Here is a 15875-nt window from a genome sequence, read left to right on the forward strand (position 1 = left end):
CAAAATAGTCAATGTATCGTAAAAGAACATGTATTCATCGCAGTGCAGCAGTTTCCCATGGCAGATTCACTTATGATCATGCCCATCACCATGAGATGGTGATCATTCATATGCAATGCATCGTTCCTATCCGCAAGCAAATAGATCATACTGGGCGTAACATAAAAAGAGAAAAAAATGCAAGTATTTGAAACAAGATGGTTGATGGGTTGGTGATTCTATAGAAACAAATTATAAGCAATGGATATGGATCAAAAACAGCAACATACGAATTTTGAGTCAAAGCTAACTATGAGGTTATAACAGGAAAACAATTGAATTGTCCATTCGACCTGAAAGACAGAAGGCAAACTTGTTGGAAACCCCAGAGACAAGACAAGCTGAACGTATCCTTTTCCTTTCCATCTCGTCTCCTCGTGAAAATACCATCCACTGTGCGATTTTACTTATATCCTTCTACCGTTTCAACTGAATGAGAAGTAAATCTTGCCATTCCCTTCCGTATGGACAATCACGTTACCGATTAATCTCCCCACTCAATCTTCTAGGATCCCTTACCGGTCTTGAAGGTGCCAATCCTCCATTCCCATCCGAAGTGAAACTCTGACCACTCAATCTGTTCGGATGTTGAGCAGGAGATGATGAGATGGGTACGAATGCGCTTGGTGGATATCCCGTCGACTGAGGGGTACTGGCCGTACTAGTACTGGTAGATGGCATGGCGGGAGTCTGAGGTTGAGGTGTTGATGGTTCATTACCAGCTGTCATCCCGAATTTTGGTGGTCTAATTACCCTAAACCCCTTCGACCCGTTCCCATTCCCATTGTTTGAGTTGGTGGAAGAAGGTAAACTTTGATTGACACTTCCAGGCGTGACATTCGCACTTGAATTGTTTGTCGTGATCGTTCCCAAATTCGGACTAGGATGCACTGACGACACGACATTGCCTGATGGGACTTGATGAGTCTGCGGTGTGGGTGTAGGTAAAGGTTGGTTGATCCTCTTCACTTTGAATGTCGAACTTGCTTTTGCGTAATTTGACGAGGTCGACGTCGGTGTAGGCGAGTTCATGGGTGATCCACCTGACCGTTTCACTACGAAAGCTTTCTTAGCATTAGGCGAAGGAGATTCGACTCCTGCGAATAGAGCTCCAGACTCAGCAGCCAACACGGCCTTTCTAGCTTTGTTCTCGTCCCTAGCTTGAGAAGCAATCTCTTCGTCCAATTGAGATCTTTTCTTCTTCCCAAATCCAAAGAACCCAAATCCACCACCTCCGCCAGTAGGAGACGCAGACTGCAGCTCGGGACTCAAGGGTACATCTTCAAAAGGTAATGGTTCTCTAAATCCTTCTGTACCAGGTAAATTCGATTTTCTGCGATTGTTCTTCTTAATCTTGCGTTTGGATGGTCCAGGCTCGTCATCTGACTCTTCGTCCGATTCATCTGATATACCTCCTTTATCGTGAGATCGATTGAACCATCCGGAAGATTTGTTCTTCTTATGCTTCTTCACCGTGGAATTGGAGTAATTACTATCAGGTGAAGGATCATGTTTCAGATCATTCAACGATCGTCGTTTGGGTATAGCTAGAGCGGGGGGTTTCAATCCAGCGTTATTAGGTCTGATACCTTGTTGCTGTGGTTGATTGGATGGACCAGCTGTAGCATTGGGGGAGAATCTTGAGGTCAAGGATGGAGAAGCAAGCGGGGGAGCAGTTTCGATAACAGCTGATGATGATTGTTGTCTATTGTGAGGCGGAGACATCGGTCTGTGGGATACTTGAGATACCCGTATCTGAGGTGCATATCCTCCAGATCCAACACTGACAGACGAATCACGTCTTGGTCCAGGTCCTGCTAAGACTTCGTAAGGATTCTCTGCATCCGCTCTTCCACCTCGTACGACAGAGAAGCTTCTCTGAGGAGTTGAGCCTTGATGCGGTTGACCATACATGCCATTTGTAGGTGAAGCAGCTGAGGGAACGTAGGTACCCGGAGGAGCGTAACCTCCTTTACTGCTGGTACTGATGGGAGAAGGTCTCCAAGCATCCATGATTGCATCACCGTGCCCTTCAGCAGATCTGGACTCTGAACTCAACCTTTCCTGCTCAGGTGGAGGAGGACCAAGAGGAGGTGCATAGCCAGGGAAATAGCTTTGATCTTCTCTCTGCTGCATCGGCATCGCTGGGTAGCCGGGAGTGAGGAAAGGTGTTGATACTTCAGAGGACACTACAGGATGTCTAGAAACACCTTGAGAGTGTCTATCCAACATCATTTGAGTCGTCAAGGACCCAGCGGCAGAAACGTTTCGCTGTAGTTGCCTTGAACCTCTCTTTCTTCGTTTCCTAGCTGCCGCTTTTCCTCCTCTGACTCCATTCAGACAATCTAAATCCATTATAGCAGCGAATATCCCTCCATCTAATGGATGTGTGGATTCGTCGAAATGAACACCGCCGAAGATACGGATTGATCCTTCGATTATCTTTGTTATAAGCATGAGGAGGAAAAAGATGAATATTATCGCTTGGAGGATGAATATGGCATAAGTAATCCAATCGTTGGTAGGAGTATTGAGAGCGATCTGTACAACATTTATCAGCATGAAGCAAGCAAACAATGTAAGCACAACTCACAGGTGGGCTCAACAACATGACCAATACCATGGTACATAGCCGAAGCAATCCCAAGAAAGCATTCGAAGCACCCATACTCGCGCCTTCGCCCCAAGGATACCAAACTCCAGGGATAATTAACATGGCTAATTCCACTATGATGACAATGATAGATTGTGCGATACCGCTTTTCTGACCGGCACCAACAACTATCCCTACGATCAAACTCGCAGTGAGAGGGACGATCCGATACATCTGCTTGTTTTCCACGTAGATGTTGTACATTGGTCCAAGTGAAAGTAATGTTCTTGTCGCATCGTACAGCTTACCACTGGCAGTTCTGGATATTCGGTAAAGGATGAAAGCGGGGATGATTACTGAGATGAACGCGAACGCCAAAGCTGCAAAGACCCGAGATACAATGCTTGCTCGACTACCCAGAGTGAGCTGGTATATCGAAAATGCGGTTATTGGCATATGGAAGATGAGGATCAATCGGATAAGATTACCATACAGTGCAGCTGCATGGAAGGCACCTGCTTCACCCTTCAATCTAAATCTCAACCATATCCTTCTAAAAGGCGAAGCGGAATTGACTTTAGCTTGTTGAGTAAGTGAAGCTCTTGTGGGCAGCGAATTTGGTCCATCTGACCATAATGATGGATTTCTAGGATCATAGGCTTCTTTACCACCTAAACTTCCTCTTGGGCTACTTCCCAGACTTGCTCGTTTAGGTCCGGGACTACCATGTTGTTTCGTCGTTCCGATTGAGAGATATTCGAATAATCCATGTAAGAACCAGATGAACAGGCTTATCAACACAATAGCAGCTGTGAGCAGTAAGAAGATGGCCAAGCATGTACCAAAAAGGTCTTGTGGACGTAGACCGACGGCAGTGGCGAACGATTCCATCCCATGAGACGAGTTGTGGCTATCAAATAGAGGATTGAAGGTTGTTGTGTCGAGATAAAGAGGATACTGAGCATCGTTCATCTGCGTTGCGAAGGCCGTTGGTACAGTATAATTGGCAGGATAAGCGCTGACTCGCTTGTTCTCGGCATCGGAGCCTTGTATCAAGGTGGTATCTGCAAGGAAGGGTTAGTCACGCAAGCATTGTCCAATTAAGAGAGAAGACTCACTCCAAACCAGGTCCGCCCAAGCACCTCGAGCGAATATCGGGTCTGAAGTTGAGGAATCAGCATTACGGACGGGATGCCGCAGCTATGCGACTACTTACAAGCAAATTCTGGCCAATTGACAGCTATCATTCCCAGCATGGTACAGAATTGAATGTGGAACATTATGTCCTTTAGAGATGGTGTACCTGATCGCATTGTCGGGTCGATCAGTATCGAAACAAGCGGAATGTGTCCTTACTCATATTCAGATTTTCATAGTGCAGATCAAGTTGTTACTCACAAAATCTAAGGAGACCACCACTGACACTGAGCCTTTCTCCACTCAAACCACTTATAATCATCGTACCCCATTTCCTCAACCTCACTTCTTTCTTATTCGGTCCACCCATTCCAGCAATCTTCAGTGCGCTGGATTCTTTCTGATCATATTCAGCTACACCACTTCCTACGATCCAACCAGTGACGAATCTTGCTCCCCAACTAACTATCCAGAACCCGATAGCCGTGGCAACAGGTAACCATAGGAACAACCTGTAATACCATCCTTTCCTGTTGTACGGCGAAACTTGAATATCTAAACACGCCAGATTCGCCGCTTCCGCCGATGTATCCACTATCCTCACTTGAGTTTGTAAGGTCGTAAGGGCGTATGAGCTGTATAAGGGGATTGATAGGTTGATAGCGAAGTTTCCAGCAGGTAAAGGGCAATAAGTTGTGTTATATGGGGAATATGGTGTTGGCAATTCAGATGGGAATAGGGAGTTGCACAACCATGAAGTTGAATCGTAGACATGCCATGTTGCTGCTTTGGTATTGGTGAACAAAGTAGCTATACAAGAATCCCATACACTGTCAGAATGAACATTTCTACCTGTGGTATGAGTGGAGATGGGTTTCAACGACTCACCTAGTTTATTGGTATCATTATCATATCCCGACACCTCGGCACCTACTACGCCGATCAAATCGACCCTCAGCACCTTATGTCCATCTCCCGTCAATCCCAATTCTCTCGCTTCATCGGCAGGAACGATCTGGGCATATACGTCCGAAACGTTCATCCGATTCTGACCGGCAGCGATGGGGGAGTATGATGAGAGACATGATGAGAACTTGGCTTGTAATGGTGTAGCAAGTGTCGTGGTAGCTATTATAAGGATCGTAAATATGTAAATGAACATTATGACCTATAACATGAGCAAGCGACCAGTCATCAGCTAGAGGTTTGCTATAGAACCGCACTTCAAGCTGCACTCACAGAGGATATCTACAAGAAGGATCTCGATGATGTATCCTACCTCAAACAGTACAGCAATTTCCTGTGTTGTCTCTGTTGACTTGTTGCAGCGTTGAAGCACAGACGTCTAATCTAGGATATCGGGATATCGATCCAAGCTTGATTTTTTGACGATGGCCAATTTCAGATTATCCTTGTTCAGTGAGGCACGCATAACACCTGTACTTCCTTCCAGAACTTCAGCATGCCAGCTGAGAAGGATGGTGGTGGAAATCGCTTGCCGTACTGGGTGCTGAATCTGACTCTGGTAAGCTGCCAGTGGGTATGAAAAGAGGGAGTATGCAAGTGATGAAAAGAACTCTGTTCCCAAGGGGCATACGACGGTAGCAAAAGGTTGAACTGAAAGGTACGACAAGATCAGATTCAAGTATAAAAAACCCAAAAGTGAACGAACGAATCGCGTGGAACATGCATGGTCAGAGACATGTTCATCCCACAACCCAGATTACGTCACTTCCTGTATTCATCCCTTCATCTCTCACTTATGTACAGGCAAGGCTCATTCGGACGACCGCCCTCTTGTGAGGATCTGCAACCGTCCTGCAGATAAGCACACGGATGATAGCAGGAGAAGGAGGTTGATTGATTGAAAGGGATGGAACACATACTTGCCGGTCATGGATGAAAGGCGATGCGAGGTGCACATGAATGAGCGCAGTGTTGATCCGCAAATGGTGTGGCAAGTTGGCTGACACTGAGAGGGAAGTAGACTGTATATGTAGAACAATGGTAAATCAAATGTATATGATTCATTCAGCACATACATATCCCACTATATATCAAAAGCTCAACCACATGAAAAGAAGATCAACAGAGAGACATACAGTATGATCTATCATTACAGTGACTGCGGCAAATACCTATCTCATGACCAACCTGATACATTCAATATGCTTATAAGGTGAATCACAGACGCCACTTTCAGCAAGTCATCTTTTTTCGTTGCGACAAGGCGAGACCAAGGTCGAACATACTCGAGTGCACCTGCTGTCCGTGGGTTACCGCGAAGTATGAGTTGTTTCCGGAAACGGAGGCGGATGAAAGTTCAATCTGAGCTGTTGGGCTGTAGTCGCAATCGGGTGGATTCCAGCTTGGGCGGAATAGACTAGAGTAAGTTTCGGCATGATTCCAGTACTTCTTGGTGATTACTCCAAGGATGTGGCTCCAGTGACCAACAATGATGTCAATCAACTTCATTAGCGTCGATCCTAATTCCTCATATTTCTCAACAAGCTCCTCGACTTTACGCGGTTGACGACTCTCCACACGATCTACTTACAACACTGTGCGAGTGGATCAGCGGAATGGGGGGGATTTATCGGGTACTCGTTGAGCTCTCCCGCCAAATTGTAAAGTTTGATCTGCAAGCGAGATGCTACATGGGGAGAATGTCTATCCCCGAGATTCCCCTGTTGACAAGCTAAGTAAAGACGAGCGATAAAGACCTGCCTATGTCGTGGTTATTTCTACTTACGGCATTTTTTAGCCCGTTAAACGAGCTGCCCCGGTTATGATAGGTTAACCCCCATGGAGAGTTCACCGTTGCTTGTTCAGGTCCAGCGCGATAAGGCATACTACAGTAAGGAGTTTCGCCACGGACCGTGGGTGGGTTCCGCTGACCGGAGTCTCTTCTGACTTTACGCAATCGACCTGAAGATCACCCCGGAGGTACTAAAATCGTAAGTTGAGACGGTCGATATATAATCGGCCCCTTTTCAACTCCGGCTCCGACGACCGCATTGCAGTAAGAAACGGAAAAAAGCAAAGCGACGCATGGGGACCAACGGTACATTTCAATGGCGAGCTATTCCATGGTTGTATACTGTATGATAGATGCGATATGTTTGGTGGATCTTCCTTTCGGTAAAACTCAATCCGTCCTACAAAGTTAACATTTCATATGAGGATCGGTATATTCGGTTTGACTGATTGAGTGGGGCAGCAGGTGGAACCTCTCGTTGATTCCAATTGCTCCGCTGCGCATGCATCAATGTATCTTGTATTTGTATTTCCTCTTTATCTTTCTTTCTTCAATATGCGGAGCATCCATACAATCTGAAAAATACCAAGCAAGGATAGTTCAATTTCCAGCTACTATACCGCCCGGACGTACGTACGTACACCTTCAGATCGACAATCATCAACTATAAACAGCCACCATCGTCACTCCGTACTACGGTTTTTGTCATCCAACAATCGAGAATCATATCACAGCAATACAACAGTGTAGTAGGTCCGTTCTGGATCTGGGATCTACCAATATATCAGCATCAGCAAACCATCAAAGTTAGACTAAGAAACCGTATTTTCAATTGCATCACATCACATCAGAACCTAAAAGGGAACGGACCGTTCTGTACCGTACCGCTTATCGTTCAAAAGGTTGTTAGCCTATCGCACCGAATTGTAAAAACTACTTTGGACCGATTAATCCGTTACCCGTCTTACATCGTATATTCCATTTATACTACATACAAACTATACATTCGTTCCAAGGCCACTTTTTCTCTTCTTTTCATCCTCGATATCTACCCTTTCGGCATTGTATAAGATTATAGAAATCGATTAGGAAATAGGATTGGGTTCAAGATGGCAACTGCAACAGCAACGATGGATGATCTGGTAGCTTCATTGGGAGGTTCAATGCATGTATCTCCAGATCTCAAGGCACTTCAGGTGAGTTACCACCGATTCTCACGATCAGAAAAAAGAAAGGATCTTCATCACTGATGTAATTATACATGTATGTGTTTGATGAATGTAGGAATACTTGGCACAAAACATTGTTCGACCATCATCTTCTATACCCCTATCTTCTCCTGGCATATCGTTCCGACCCATCCCACCTTCTCGATCAACCTCATCAACACGTAAACCTACATCTTTACCTTCTTCTTACTCATACCCCGACTCGAACATGGGTATGATACAGCAGGCATATCCTTCACCGATCTCTCAGCACAATTCATTTTTTGGTTCATTCCAGGACGATTCATTAATGAATGTGAATACTCCCACTATCAACACTCAGAGACCTGGTGGACCACTACGTCGATCATCTTCCTATGGGTTCGGCTTAGCACCACCGTCACCTCAGACTGCTTACTCCAATTTCGAGGCAGATGCATTCGCTCCATTATGGCAACAGCAACAACAACAGATACAAGTACAAGTACAAGATCCATGGGCTAAGATCAGATCGGCACAAGGGTCGAATGTAAATGCTTTTTCCCAATATCAACAACATCATCATCAACAAGCTGGTCCCTCGCAACAGCCTGCTTCCGGCTTTGGGTCATTCAGACCACCCCAAGGATTCGGCTTGGTCCACCAGCATCGCAATCATCCGATAGGGATGGGTATGAGCGAGACTCCACCTACACCACCGGCAGAGGACGATGAAGAGATGATGGATGAAGATTCGATAGATGCTGAGATGGACGATTACGATGATGAGGAAGATACAGTTGAGAGAGTCATGGGTTTAACGTCGACATCAGTGGCGATACAAGGTCAGGGACGAGGGGACGTGGATAGTTGGGCAAGAGGGAGGAGGAAGTTTTAGATTTGAACAGATACATATAAATGGATAAGGACATTGGTGAATGATATAATCATTTCAGGAAGACAGAGTACATCGTACATGAACTATAGAATACAGTTGTCATCAAGTTATAGCAAACTAGTAAACAGAAAGTTGAGTCATAAGATCGGATTCGGATCGGATTGTATTGTTTGTTGTATGTGATTTATGATTTGTAGATACCTATAGATTTGTGAATATATATAGAATATACCACCCCACAGTTGACATGAATATTATCTTAACACGCTGGATCTCCTTACATTGATATACATGGTCGGAATGCAATGGACGCCATCTAATTCGATTGTTAAGGTTGTCAGCAAGCACGATAGATAGCATAAGTCAGACCCGGCGTTGTGCTTTGGTGATCTGGACACACACTCACTCAAATCCAGTATCCAATAATGAGCACTTCATCATCCTCATCGGTAGGAGGAAGGGGAGGTTCAGGTCTGGGGATGACAGGGGGTTTCGTCATGTCTGATATCGACTTGATCTGGTTTTCAAAATGACCGCTTCTTAGTATAGAATGCAGGATACTATGATTGCAAGTGATCGTACGTATATTTCTGCATAAGAGTATATCACAACGTGCGAAGGTTTCTTTAAGTGGGATATATATCACATCTCATTCTGAAAGACGAGTACGACCATGTCAGCGTCTGCCCCATCTTGATTGGTTCTAGGACGGTCAATCAAAAAAAGAGAAGCTGGAGCTATCACATCTGACTGACTCGTAAATCAATCATGATAATTGCCAGAGAGGGAATTTACCATTACTCGTTTAGTTACCATCGGTTCGGAGCTTGTCACTTATGAAATGTCAGACCAGTGTATGTGTGCTTGTATCTACATCTCGACATTCCCACTTGAAAGCTTGGACCAGTGATGGCATATGGGTTCACGATAACACAATAGAGCTTGTGTGTAGGTAAGTAGACCCATGTCTTACTGAAGTATGAATAGTATAACTGAGCCTGATATCAGGCTTATCGTGGGCTGTAGCGTTTAACATGGTATTCGCTCCTAAGTTGACATGTCTATTGTTCGTCTGTTCCTTTCTCACACTTACTTACGTCTACAGTATACGGTGATCATATCAACAATCCAACGACGAAACCCCAACGGATCATCCTTCCTTCCCTAACTAAGGTACTTCGCTTCAAAGCAATCATGCATAATTGACTAATCTAGTGAGTCAATCCTTTAACGTGTCAGTCAGTCTTTTGTATGAAGTATCTTGATAAGGCACTACTCGATATACATAGGACAAAGCTTCGAAAGTGGTACGAGTGATTAAGGGCGATCAGGCAAATAGGGACCATGGGTGATGGGTCCATATGCCTGACTTGATTGATTGATCTGGACTAAGAGTGGAGAACAAAATGAGATGAGATGATCAAACGGAACCATCAAGAAAGTCAGAGTGGGGTGAAAGGTATACCGAGCTCCGAGTGACAAGTTGAGGTCAAGTCGACTTACTACTAACAGTAACCATGCTTACTGAATGTCAGCTATTCGATCCTCGACGATACCTCGCCCCATCGAGTGGAGATCCTCCTGTAACATGAGGATGGAAGGTTGAACTTCCAAATCATACTTTGATCGCAAACACTGCGATGTCAGAGGAAATGACCACCGCCTTGATTCGACTTACATCAATCCGCTTACGTCGGAAAAGCTGACTGTTGTCTCATCGACAAGCTTTGATACACAAAATGGATAATCCCTGATAAGGATAAAACGATAAAACCAAGGGTAGAATTGGTTTCCAGGAGATTTGGGGTGTGTATCATGTTTATGTCAGCCAGACTAATTACAGCTTTAATGAGCAAGATTTACAACTAATCTAGATGGGACGTACCATGCGGATATGTTAGCTGTACTAACCGAAGCCAGCGAAATGTTGTGCTTCAATCCATCTTTTTCTCTTCTTCAGTACATGACGTCGATATTGACGGAGACGCATAGATCTGCCTCCGACTGTGTTGTACAACAGACAATTTCGGATCATGTCATGACATCTCCGTCCGTTTGTCTGTCGTAAAATACCGATCATACCAACCAAATCCAACTGAAAGTGGGGGAGGATAGGGTAAGCCATCCTTTGAGGAGTGATGGAAATTAAATATACTAACGACCCTCCTTTCAACGTTCATTGACATTTCAGTCCAACTCGCGGATCTTACTTTTTTAGCTGTCCTTTCATGTTGCGCAGCATCAATAAAACACAAACACAGACCGACTCGTCTGGGATTATTGGCTTCTCAAGTCTGGATTTCGATGATTCTGACAAGTTCCGCTTTTCCCACTTTCTATGCTGAATATAACAAAACTCGTCCAGGAGATGATGTATACAGTGCGATTGAAATATTAGACTGATCTTACTGACAGGTTCAGATGTATGAAATGGACGTACTGATTCCAGTTTGTCAGATCCATGAGATCCGCTCCATTCCATTCCACTCCAATGGCATGGTATGGTGAAAATCGTCATGCAATTGATCACTGTTCCAAAGGAAGCTTACGAAGGGAAAATTGGTGGGAGGAATGTGGGTCTGATCACATCAGACATTGTACATCAATTTACCCCACTTTCATCATACATCACGACAGATCAGTGCATTCATTGAACACGTCACTTTTATGAGACATTAACTAACACCATCTATGTCTGTTAGATACTTCGTCTAAAATCAATCGAGAATAGGCGAGAAACATTGATCGCTTCTCTCCTTCTCTCTGATCCTATCAGATCATTTCATCGCAAAGGTCGTTCGCTTGGGAAAGGACTGTTCTGTTGTTCTCGATGTCATGATCTATGATCAGACCAGGTGAAAATCCGCTCGAAAACTGACAAGAGTCGAACAATGCTTATATTATACAAGGAAAAATAGAACATGTATAGGGCGTTTCATCAGCACTGCATATGCGTATCATCTGATACTTGTGAATGGTACTGATGAATATCCAAATACCCCACTTCCAAGTTAGGACATAATTTACGAGTACAATAGTGTAGTGGTACTTGGTAACTGGAAAGGAGGGAGGAGTGAAGTTAGTGGTTTTGATGGAATTTGGAGTTTAGAATGATGGATTGTTTGATGTTTGATGTTTGATGACTGATGTTTGATGGGATGACAAGTGGGTGTGAGTCATGAAGGGAGAAGTCTCGCCCCGTCGATCCCACTTTTCGTTGAGCTTTGGTCCTGTATTGCCATACAGTATCACCCAATCTGTCTCCACTTGATTCAGATCACAGACTCTCATCAGGATCAATCAAGATCAAGATCATGTATTTGCATCACAACATCGAGGTTGAGAGGTGACTGACCAGATAAGTTGTCAAGTCGACATTAAGATAATACATAAATCGCCCTTTCCTATCTTCACTCCATTCCATTCCATTCCTCTCTCTTTCTTTCTTTCGTCTTCTTCTTATCTCTCTCTCTCTTCGTCTTTAACTCTCGGATACATTTCTCAGTTCAGGGATACCCTTCCTCGTTAGGTGAGTATCGGAGTATTCCTCTTACAAATTAACCTCTCTTCTTTCCTCATTCCAACTACTCAATTAACATGGCCTTTGCGTTCATCTACTTGATCTCTGTCATTGTGACAACGGAGATATGGGTTATACATGTCATGATACCTAGAAACCAATGCTGATCGTAACATTCTCTGTTACTCCCTTCATGCTTTACTCCTGAAACCATCCTCTTCCACGCTCTCGGTTCAACCTGACTGTTCGGTTCGGCTTACACGATCCTCACTTTTACTATTGGACATTCGACTCAACGTTGACGCCATGGACCCTCGTCCCCAATCCGATATCGGAAATCCCTTGATCTTAACGTCACACGATAAACGCCCACACACCAAAGACAAAGAACTGGGCTCTTTGTCTTCACCTCGTCCCTCTTGATCTGTGATCGTTGAAAAGGACCTAAGAGTCGATAGGCTTGGATCGGTCCGCAGTAATTGTGAGTGCAAATGTTTTCCTGATCACATCACCTCTCATCGAATGGCATAGAGTCGTATATCAGTCAATTCTATCTCTAATTGTCGAGTTGAAATTGCAAGGAGAGGTAAGGAAAGGATGTTGATTTAATTGAATATCCACTTGTCATAGGGTCCAGAAAAAGGACTCTGCCCCTTTCCACCCGACTCATCTCCTGTCCACGATCATCCTCTACAGATCACATCTCACCATCAACACCATAATCAACAACTGACCGAACCATCGGATCTCTCCTTGGATTTAGAAATCTCTTACTTTTTCTTTTCTCGTACTTGCTCAACTTCAAATCGTGAGAAATAATCTATTCAACCTATATCGAATGTTCGGACTCTTACAGCCTTCTGGTCAATCCAGCTCTTCCGGTAACATCCCTTTTCACTCACCTCCAATTCACAAGGTCCCATCACCTAAATCCCAGACGTCTCAACACGTCAGCAATCATCGTAAGCGGTCTTCAGCCGCTTCGACAGTCCAACATCGACATTCATCACCGATCAACCTTCCTCAATATCCCCCTATGACTCGACCAGTACGAGACGAACGACGTCTTGCTCCTCTCCCTCCCCTCTCACATACCTCTCAGCCAGGTCTCAGCTTGACATGCCTTGCAGATGCCGCATTGGCTGATGCAAGGGGTCCTACATCACTTCCCTCTCCTCATCCCAAAACATCATTCAATCTTCCTCCCATATCATCCCTTATCGCTCCCCTGCCTACTCCTCCGGCGGCAAAAACAGATTCCTCATGGTCAACTACGGCTACCACACCGTACTTGACTTCTTCAGGGTCATCTAGTTTTGTTGCCATGCACACACCACCGATTTCAAGATCTCACTCTTGGAATGCAAACCCGGCCGTGGGAACCGATCAACCGGTAAACGGTTGGTCAACTACCACTACAGCAGGTGATCCATCAAGTGCACACATGACTAGACAAGGACCCTTTCCCCCTCCTCCCCTTTCTCAACGGCCACTGAAAAGGGAAAAACAGAGAAAGGTGAGTTTGCATCTCGCTTAGCTTTGCTTGAAATGTTTAAAGAAGGACAGCTAAGATTTGGTTCGTGTATGTTTTTGTGTGTGGCAGCAAACGCAATCTCAAGCTCGAGCCACTTCCTCCACGGTCCAATTGGAATATAACGTTCGACCGTATAATCGCATGTCCGCTTCGACATCTTCAGCTGCGGCACCGTCTAGACAACCTTCGACGGTTCATGCACCCACTCGAACTCAGCCGTCGCGTTCATCCAAATCAAAATTACCTCATCCTTTACAAGGTTTGACTTTGGACAAAACGTATCCTGAGAGAAAAGTGGAAGATTGGCATAACGATGCTCAAAACCTTCTTCGCCCTCCTCTACCTCCACCAAACCCTATCCCTACAACATCGCTAAATCGCCATTCCGTTGCTCAATCGCTCAATCCACCACCACCACCTCATAGTCTTACTCCGAGGACAACCAAGAAGATTCATCCTCCCGTCGAATCATGGGAAAATTATACTCTTCCGCAAATGCCAGGTGGACAACCATGCTTACCTCAGACCCAACCTACGCCAGTCCCGATCTATCCTCGTTCGTCAGCCAGAAGACAACAATCTTCTTCCTCAGTCAGTGGTACAAGCTGGATCAACACTAACAATACCAAAGCACATCCACTTAACCCTGATCCTCGTCAAGCCAAATCGTATGTGTTCGTTTCAGAAAATCCAGAAGTGTTCGCTCGATCGAGACATAGAGCTCCTCCTATCTCGACCAATTTCAGACCAGCTCCTTATGCTATGCAAAGGAGTCAGTCGGCATATACCACCCATTATACCCACTCTAAAAGAGCTTTCGCTAAGACTATTAGTGAACCTAATTCACCTAAAGGGATGCGATGGATCAGTGATAATGGTCAGATCGGAGGTAGTTTACCTACTCCCATCACTGCTTCTATGGACACTCGGTGGAATACATCTCAGCTGGGGGTACCTCCTTCATCTACTTATCAACCTGAAGTACTGTCCTTACCCCAAGTGCAAACTCCCACTCCGCCTTTGCCTGGAGCTATTTCAGCTCAGAGGACCATCCATATCGTACCTATGGAAATCAATCATCAATCCACTTCACCGAGCTTACCACCTACCAGAGACATCACCCCTATCGACCAGGAAATGAGAAATAATACACTCTCTCCCGCTCCTAACACTCGTGCTGAGTCGTCCTGTGGATCTTTCAAACCTCCGGAGAGTATCGGACAGCCAGAGCTGGAAGCTGGTGAATCATCTTATTCCGAATCCGATTTCGAGCCAGTATCAGAGGACAACCAAGATCAAAGCGGTGACAAGGGTCACGATAGAGATGGGGACATACAAGTAAGACCTCGTGGTGATGATGGTGATGAAGTGGAAGCTGAGGATGAATCGTATTCGAATTTCGGTAGAAGTATAATACCCAATGGTACTTCTGCGATCTCATCGAATTCGAGTATCAGAGCAAGATCGAGCTCGCATTCTACCCATACGAGCGAGATGATCAAGTATGAACATTCATCTTCGGGTTCTTCTTCACCTATCTCAACTAGCGGATCTACATCTTGTTTCTCTCCTGGTAAGACTGTCAGTAAGAAACCTCGTACGAAAACCAATAAGGTGAAGAAAAGCGATACTGCAGCTAAGGGGAAAGGAAAAGGGAAAGGTAGATCAAAGAATAATAGATCGACGTCTACGTCTGTCTCTGCGAGTACGACTGTCAACGGACAAAGAAGGAATGGAGAGAGAAGGAGAGAACAGAATGCTGTTGCGCAAAAGAAATTTAGGTGGAAGAAGAAACAAATGGCTGCTAAGGTATGTCCCAGTCAATCCCATACAGCCATTTCGCTCTTCTATCACAAAGATTATAGCTTATGAGTTGATATGGGATATGTAGATGGAAGCAGATCTCGAATCTGCCACCGCATTAGCTTCATCCCTTCAGAAGCAAGTAGCTGAGAAAGATCAATTGGTAAACAAGTTGAAAGGTGAAGTAGGAAGCTTGAAAAGGAAATTGAAAACTCTTGAAGCGTGATGCGTGACGACCTTCAAATTGGATGAGATTAAATGGACATTACATCAAAACAATCTTGGATCTTTTGACGATTTACGAATTTGTTTTTGGTTTCATCGAAGACACACCACCACTACAGCAACAATGTTTAACACAAGTATAATTATTGCACATATCATCCATCAAACAATCATGTAAGCA

General features: G+C 44.7%; 3 protein-coding genes across 3 annotated transcripts; 2 read left to right on the forward strand and 1 right to left on the reverse strand.

Annotated features, from left to right (window-relative positions):
• Nucleotides 1–516: 516 nt before the first annotated feature.
• On the reverse strand, nt 517–4931 carry V865_000862 (uncharacterized protein; the record flags this gene model as incomplete). Its single annotated transcript, XM_066224690.1, has 6 exons — nt 517–2580; nt 2633–3696; nt 3751–3792; nt 3849–3935; nt 4031–4579; nt 4658–4931. The coding sequence occupies 6 exons, from the start codon at nt 4929–4931 to the stop codon at nt 517–519; spliced, it is 4080 nt and encodes a 1359-aa protein (XP_066080787.1).
• Nucleotides 4932–7636: 2705 nt separating this feature from the next.
• On the forward strand, nt 7637–8612 carry V865_000863 (uncharacterized protein; the record flags this gene model as incomplete). Its single annotated transcript, XM_066224691.1, has 2 exons — nt 7637–7723; nt 7812–8612. 2 exons carry the CDS (start codon nt 7637–7639, stop codon nt 8610–8612), a joined length of 888 nt encoding a protein of 295 aa, XP_066080788.1.
• A 4358-nt stretch (nt 8613–12970) lies between these two features.
• Nucleotides 12971–15695, forward strand: V865_000864 (uncharacterized protein; the record flags this gene model as incomplete). Its single annotated transcript, XM_066224692.1, has 3 exons — nt 12971–13648; nt 13736–15475; nt 15558–15695. 3 exons carry the CDS (start codon nt 12971–12973, stop codon nt 15693–15695), a joined length of 2556 nt encoding a protein of 851 aa, XP_066080789.1.
• Nucleotides 15696–15875: the final 180 nt, after the last annotated feature.

The sequence above is a fragment of the Kwoniella europaea genome, chromosome 1 (assembly GCF_036810445.1).
Source record: "Kwoniella europaea PYCC6329 chromosome 1, complete sequence".
Taxonomy (NCBI): domain Eukaryota; kingdom Fungi; phylum Basidiomycota; class Tremellomycetes; order Tremellales; family Cryptococcaceae; genus Kwoniella; species Kwoniella europaea.